We start from the raw sequence: 8,075 nt of genomic DNA, 5'->3' as shown, positions 1-8,075 counted from the left end.
CTGAGAGCTAACTTACTCAAGGTTGAATAAGTAGGAAGGAAGGATCCTGGATTCTTACCTAAGGCTTTTGACTAGGAAGCCATCATCCTGTTATGTTACAGAGCTGCCTCCTCCAGAGGGATGGTTAGTTCTGGGAGGGAGGGAGGCGGAGCAGGGGGTGGAAAGAAGGAGAGGCTGTGATAGGGCAGGAGTGGGAAGAGGGAGGATGGGGTAAAAGTAGAAGTGAGAGTGGGGGGAGGAGAAACAGAGCTGGAGAAGGGGAGAGGCTGGGGGTCAGCCTCCTGCGTCAAGCCAACACCTCCCACCTCCCACAGAGTTGAAATACCTTTGCCCTGGCCTGTCTCTGCAAAGCTTGTCTCCTCGTATTCTCCATTCCAGAGACCTTGCCAGAGACCGGGCCTTGGGTGGGGAGCAGTCATGTCCACTTCCTCCGTGGGCTGCGCTGGGTTTGAAAGGAGAAGCTCCCAGGTGAGCAGAACTCTGGGACTGGCAGGGGATCCACCAACTCAATCCCTATCCCATTTACTCCCACCACTCCCAGGCAGCTTTGTTTGGTTATCCTATGTGGAAGAATTGAGACAGATCATTCATTGGAGGGAGAAATTGTTCCTGTTAGGCCCTGTCCAAAAGGAAGATGAATTTCAGTGGAAAGAGAAATGATTGCCAGTTTGGAGGACTAGATCAGGGAAAGTTTTCTGAAGGTGATAACATCTGAAATGGACTTAAAGAAGGATCCAAATCCAGCAGTTTAGGGTTCATATTAGAAAGTAGGAGAGCATTTCAAACATAGGGAATATTGTGAACAAAGGCTTGGAGGTGGGAAATGACAGAGGGTTAGGGAAAAAGGCTAGTTTGTTGGGACTATTAAATGCATGAAGGTGTATAGTATGGGATTATTCTAAAAAAGAAGGGTTGTGTCAGATTCTAGAAAGCCTTGGATGCCTCGCACTTGAGAACCACTAAAGTATTTTGAGCAAGCGTAATTCTGTGACAAGATCTTCACAGAAAGATCAGTCCTGAAAACAATTTGAAAGATAACTTGGAAGCATTAGGATGTAATCCAGGAGAGTGGCTAGTGCAGAGGATCGATGTTGTGGAGAAGCCGTGTTATGAGAATTCATAACTTGAAGGACATGAGAAGTAAGGAAGAAGGAAGAGTCAATGGTACACTGAAGGGTTTCTTTAAACATGGGGCACTGGGGATGGCGCTTAGACTGAGAAATAGCGAAGTCAGAAGGAGACCAAATTTAGGTTAAGATTATAAATTTGGCTTTGAAAACGTCCTGCTTGAAGTGAGGCTGGGATGTTTAAGGGGAGATAGCCAATTGGTAGTTGGAGATATGGGTCTAGAGCAAAGGAACACTGAAATCATGGAAGAACTTGAGTTCAAATTCTGGTCTTGCTATTTACTACTGAGTCATCTTGGAAAAGCCACTTACCCTCCATGGGTATCAGCTTCCTCCTCTGTATGGTTCCTTCTACATCTAACATTTAAATCCTTGGAAAACAATGTTATCTGCAGATTCTTCCATGACAATTTACCACTGTTCCAAGCCAGGGACCTGTGTAAGATAAACCTTTGTTTTCTTTTTCTCCTTCTCTCTCCTCCATGAACTAGAGAAGGCATAATTTGACAAAAAGACGCGTATATGGAAAACGATGTCTTGCTTCTTTCTGTTTGCCAGCTCTTTCTCAGGATAAAAGATGATTGTAAACTTATGTCCGACAAAAGAAAACCTTTGTTTCCATTGGGGAAGGAATGCTGTCCACATGGTCAGCAATATTCTCCGACGGGCTCCATTGGCTATTCTATTTAATCTTGTGATATTCTGCCTGACCCTCATCCTCCTCGGTCCATAGAACAAACAACCCTGCTCAGAATCTTCTTGTTAGAACCTTCTTCTGGTTGTGCGTCAAATTCATCTTCCTAAAGCACAAGTCTCATCAAGTCACTCTCCTGTTCTAGAAGCTTCCATAGCCTCCTCTTGCCTCTAGGGAAAAAAATAGACTCCTTTATTGGGGAATTGTTCAGGAGAGTGGCTGCTGAAGCCAGAAGCCAGGCCTCAGGGGCAAAAGAGGGTACCACTTCCAGCACCGAGTCCAACCCCAAGAAGAATGACTGAGGCAGAAATCTCAGCTGAAGGGGAGCTTACAGTTCTGCAACTCTAAATTAATAGAGCCTTCCAATCAGTTAGGAAGGGGCACAGTCCAACAGTATCTGCTCTTGCTCAGACCCAAACCGAAGGCAGGAACTTGCAGAGCTCAGACCAGGGGAAACAACAGGCAGATTTTGTCCTGGATCAGAGTATTTTGGGATTACTTAAAGCTCCCCAGCCTGTCCTAGAGATACCAGAATAACACAACACTCAATACCCAGGAAAGCTGCAACTGGACCAGTCTAGACCTTTTCTCCTGAAGAGATGCAGAGCCCAATCTGATTTTAATGTTAAATTAACATTCAAGTTAATATATTAATCACTATTAATACTATTAATAACTCAATAGTTATTAATAATATTAATCCATATTAATCAAGTTTGAAATCAGGCTGGAAGGAGTAATTAAAAAAGCAAGAATCCCAGTGTAAACAACCAATCAATATTTATTAGTAAGTGCCTACTATGTACCACGAGCTAAGGTAAACTGGGAATACAAAAAAAAAGACAAAAAACAATTGCTGTCCTCAAGGAATTTATAATCTAACAGGGGAGTCAATAAGCAAACAAATATGTATGAAGCAAGCTATATGCAAGATAAATAGGAAATAATTAACTGAGGGAAAGCACAGGAATGAAGAGGAGTTGGGGACACCTTCCCGTAGTAGGGATTTTAGTTGGGATTTAAAGGAAGCCAGGGAGATCAGGGAGCAGAGCCTTTAGGAGAAAGAGGATTACAGGCAGGAGGGATAATCAGAAAGAATGTCAGGGAACCAAGAGATGGAGTACTTTGCTCCAGGTGACCAGTGTCACAAGAATGAAGAGTGTGTATCTAGGAGTAGGAGGTTAAGAATACTGGAAAGGTCAGAGGGAGTTAGATTAGGAAGGTTCTTTGAATAGATTTTGTATTTTGACCCTTGAGGCAATAGGGAGCCAATGGAGTTTGTTAAGTAGGGAAGTGACATGGTCAGATCTGCATTTTAGGAAAATCACTTTAGTGGTTGAATGGAGAATGGACTGTAGTAGAGAAGGACTTGAGGCAGGTAGACCCTCCAGCAACTATTAAAACGGTTCAGGCATATCCAGGTGATAGGGGTCTGCACCAGAGTGGTGACAGGGCAGAGGAAAAAAGGGGTCCTATTCTAGAGGTGTTACAGAGGTAAAATCAACAGATTGGATATGGGGGAGAGGGGCAAGGAAGAATAAGGAATCCAGAGTGACTCCAAAGTTGTTAGTTTAAGAGATTGGGTGTGGTGTGTTGCCCTCTAGAGTAACAGAGAATGTGGGAAGGGCAGAGAGTTTGGAGAAAAGATAATGCATTCTGTTTTGGACACACCTAGTACAATGTCTTTTGGACATTTATACATTTGCTAAGCACTGAAGATACAAATATAAAACTGGAGATAATTCCTATACTCAAGGGACTTATATTCTAATAGAGGGAGACAACACATATGGAAATATTGTTTGGGGACTGGTATTTTGGCTTGGTAAGTAAATGTAATAATGGGGGATAGACTGACACATCCTACTGTAGCTCTTATGGTTCAGGAGTGGAATCTGGAGAGAAGATGGTTTGAAGAGAAACTTGATTGTACCACCTAGATGAAGTGGGACAATTTTGAGCCAATTGATACAGCATAGTCTCAGGCTGGAGTTCAGCAGTGGAAAAGATTAAGTACCTGAGGGCATGGTCTCTAGTAAAGGATGGTGAGAAGATGGCCATCTAGCATTTCAGTTCCCAAATCTCAGCTTGGTCAGCTCTGCCTCAGGACCTGGATTTGAATCTGCTTTTGCTACCTGTACAACTTTAGTTGACCTCTCTGGGTCTCAGTTACTCAGCTATAAAATGACAGCCTGGATTAGAAGGTTGCTAAGATCTAGACCTTCATCTAGGATTGTGTTATCATGAAGAAAAGTCTTTCTGACTCCCACCCCACCCAGCATTCTAACCTGAAAATGGTACCTTAGCTTGGTATAAATATTTACTGTTGTTGTCATTGTGATGATGATAATGATGCTGCTGCTGGTGATGATAGTGATGGAGATGATGATGGTGCTGGCAGTGATTGATCTTTGCTTTCACTGCTGTGGGAAAACCCAAGTAGTAGAAATTCACTCCATAACTTTAGATGGGCAAGTCACCTGTGGTTTATAATCTTAGAGAGTTGCTTAGATACACAGAGAAGTTATATTGATTAATTCGGGCTTATAAAACCAGTATGTGTCAGAGGCTGGATTTGAACCTAGATCTTCTTGATTCTAAGATCTCCATATTTGGTATGATTAAATGTCATTTCCCCCCTTATTGATACCACGGTTTATTTATTCCTTCCACAATACTACTTTTCTTCCTCTCTGAATGATATATTCCAAGTGTTCACTTGATGAGAGTGCCTGTTTATGATCTCCAGACTCTTTAGAATAGGAATGAATTGCTTAGGCTTTGAACTGGAGCAATTTAGTAGTCTTATTTTTGTTTAATTTTATAGGGAACCAGTTACATTGGTGATCACACTAACCAGAATGGTGCAATATCCCTGATTTTCTCTCTCAAAGAAGAGGTTGGAGCTCTGGCCAAAGTCTTGCGCCTATTTGAGGTAAGGACCCTATAGATGTTTGTTTTGTTTCGGCAATGATCACAAACATAGAAAACACCTCAGCTGGGAGATATCCTGAATTTACGTCTAGTATCAGACATTTGCTAGTTGTGTGACCTCAAGCAAGTTTAACCCTGGTTGCCTGGGTTCCTCATCTGTTAAATGAGTTGGAGAAGGAAATGGCAAATCATTTCAGTACCTTTGCCAAGAAAACCTCAAATGGGGTCAGGAAGAGGCAGATATAACTAAGACTGAACAACAATATCAATCTTTGATCCTAAATCTAATTTCTTATATATTATATAGGGGTAGACTCATGTTGTTAGGCTACCAGGCAGAATTTCAAAGGGCTGACAAGTCAGGTTATTGACCCCTAACCCCATATATGTCACAGGTTATGTTATTTTGTGGGACTCTAACATTTTGAATCAACATTGAGCTCCAATGTTTTGGTGCTAAGATTTTTACCAAATTACTATTTGATAGACTCATTTTCAGAAAGACTCAGTTTAATATTTTGGTCTTAAAAGAGAAAAAAAGAACTCAAGAGCAAGGAAAATAATTTTTATTGTAAGAGTTTGGGATTTTTGAAAGATTATTGTTGTGGGGAAGGTATATAGGTATCTTTTTTTTTTTCAGTATGTTTTGCCACCAGCCACAAAGTCCTTCATCCCCTCAACATATTTCTTTTTGATCAATGGCTTCTTACCAATTTTTATTTCTTATTTCATCAGTTGTACCCAACTGGATCATCCTCATTTTCAAGTTGCTATTTTGAAAGAGAAGTATTTCTAAGAGCAAGACTCTTAATAAAACAGGCAATACAAAACAGATTTTATCCTAGAATTCTAGAGCCCTCCAAAGTCACTCTCTAGCTTTCTCAGACTTGTTTATTCATTCATTCATTCATTCATGTGTTCACTCCATTCATTCACTCAACAAACATTTCTTGAGTACCTGCAATCCATCAGTCACTATGCTACTTATTAGAGCCAGAGCCAGAAGCAAAAACAAAATAATATAAACCAAATCAAACCAAACCAAAACAGTAATTGCACTTGAGGAGCTTATAAGTCTACACAGGGACAATTAATGTTCCTTTTGGAAATTAGAAGACAGGATGATATTGTCATGTGACATTGGTAAGGTCCAAATATCCTTATCCAACCAGAGAAGCCATGCTGTTTTGTTTTTTTATTTAAACATCCTTTTAAGGTTCAGCCACCAAACATGTATTATGTACCTACTCTATACCAGGCACTTTGGTAAGCTAACAGTTCTGCTCTCAAAGAAATCATAAGTTCCTCTTCTCTTTGAGAATAGAAATGAAAAAAGATCTATGGTCCAGTTGGGCTGTTTATTTGTTTTTTTTTCCCCCCTTCTAGGAGAATGATATAAATCTGACTCATATTGAATCCAGACCCTCTCTTCTAAACAAAGATGAATATGAGTTCTTCACCAACCTGGATAATCGGAGTTTTCCTGCTCTTGATGACCTGATCAAGAGCTTAAGACATGATATTGGTGCCACTGTGCACGAGCTTTCCCGGGACAAGAAAAAAGACACAGGTAAGATTCATTTATGTTTCTTAAGGCCACGGAGTCCTCCCTAATATTGATCAGCTTTTGGAGATTCATTTTCTTTTTTTCCTTTTTTTTTAAATTCTTGATTCCAGGGAAGAAGAGTTGTATGAAGTAAATATCTAGGGGACCTCTAATTCAGTCCATCTTGGAAAGACTCAACATAGAAATCAGAGTCAAATGCCTCATATCCTGGGCATCTGAGACAGTGTGAAGGAGTAGGGAACTTAGATGGCCTGACGTATGAAAGCCAAGGGAAGGATTGTGGTAGATTTAAAAAGCCATCACAGGAAGCCAAGGGGTCTCTTTGCATCTGTACCTGTTTCTGGGCTGGTGCTTTGCTATGAGCTTTTTAACTTAGCTCTTGATCTCTGGCAAGCTGAGGGAATCCCTGACTGTGATGGGGGGCTGGATTTTTACTTTAAGTTAGAAAGGCAGGAAACCCTATTTCTCTCTTTCTTTCTCTTTACAAATGCTTACAAATCTAGTAATAAACCTCCAGGATTCATTTTTATTTATAACAGAATTAAGTGACTTGTTCTGGGTTATACAGCACTAAACTAATTTTATCTCTAGATTTTCCTTTATTGATGAATCATATTTTAATAATATGATTTTCATAATATTTCATATTAAATTAATAAAATTTATTAAATACCTGCTATGTGCCAGGTATTGTGCTTAGGGCTAGAGATATAAGTACAAAATATGAAACACATACATCTCTCAAGAATCTTCCATTATACTCACTTCTAGGTTTGTACTCCAAAGAGATAATAATGAAAAACACTTGTACAAAAATATTCATAGCTTCGCTCTTTGAGGTAGCAAAAAAAAATTGGAAAATGAGGGGGGTGTCCATTGATTGAGGAATGGCTGAACAAATTGTGGTATTTGATGGTGATGGAATACTATTGTGCTATAAGGAAGGATGATCTGGAGGCTTTCTATATGAACTGGGAGCAGCTCAATGAACTGATGCAGAGTGAAAGGAGCAGAACTAGGAGAACATTGTACACAGAAAGTGAAACATTGTGGAACAATTCAATGTGATGAACTTTGCTACTAATAGCAATGCAACAAGTCAGGACACTCCTGAAGGACTTATGGGAAAGAATGATAACCACATTGAGAGAAAGATCTATGGGAGTAGAAATGCAAAAGCAAAACATATGACATCACTTATCACATGTATATAGGGGTATGTGATTTGTGGTTTTGGCTTTAAAAAATCACTACATAGCAAAAATGAATAATATGGAAATAGGTATCAAGGGATAATATTTGGAGAACCCAGTAGAATTGCTTGTTGGCTCTGTGAGGGGGAGGGAAAGAAAATAAATCATGTGAACATGAAAAAATATTTTAAAATTAAAATTAAAAATTAGAAAAGAAGCTTTCATTCTAATGGGCAAAGAGCCCAAGAATCTCCTTAAAATCTTTGTGCTGCTTTATTAAAGCTTAAAATGGAAGGGAAAGTAAGGAGGGACTTAATTCTTATTAAAGTTTAAAACAGGAGTAAGATTTTTGGGAGACCCTCTATAGAGTTATATGCATACATAAATATTACAGTTGTTATTTTTGATCTTTAATTGTTTTCAGTCAGGTCTGATTCTTTGTGACTCCATTTAGGGCTTTCTTAGCAAAGATATTGGAATGGTTTATTATTTCCTTCTCTAGCTCATTTTATAGCTGAAGAAATTGAGGCATACAGGGTTAAGAGATTTGCCCAGGGTAA

General features: G+C 39.6%; 1 protein-coding gene across 1 annotated transcript in view; it reads left to right on the top strand.

The window, feature by feature from the left end:
- The first annotated feature begins 300 nt into the window (after window positions 1-300).
- Window positions 301-8,075, top strand: part of PAH (phenylalanine hydroxylase) — a 75,900-nt gene continuing 68,125 nt past the window's right edge. Inside the window, exons 1-3 of the mRNA XM_007503336.3 lie at window positions 301-468; window positions 4,649-4,756; window positions 6,142-6,325. Of these exons, the coding sequence (XP_007503398.1) occupies window positions 418-468; window positions 4,649-4,756; window positions 6,142-6,325 (343 nt within the window). The 5' untranslated portion in view covers window positions 301-417. The remainder of the gene's footprint in view (window positions 469-4,648; window positions 4,757-6,141; window positions 6,326-8,075) is intronic.

Source organism: Monodelphis domestica, chromosome 5 (assembly GCF_027887165.1).
Source record: "Monodelphis domestica isolate mMonDom1 chromosome 5, mMonDom1.pri, whole genome shotgun sequence".
In the NCBI taxonomy this organism is placed as follows: domain Eukaryota; kingdom Metazoa; phylum Chordata; class Mammalia; order Didelphimorphia; family Didelphidae; genus Monodelphis; species Monodelphis domestica.
This window is presented reverse-complemented; position numbering and strand designations above follow the sequence as displayed.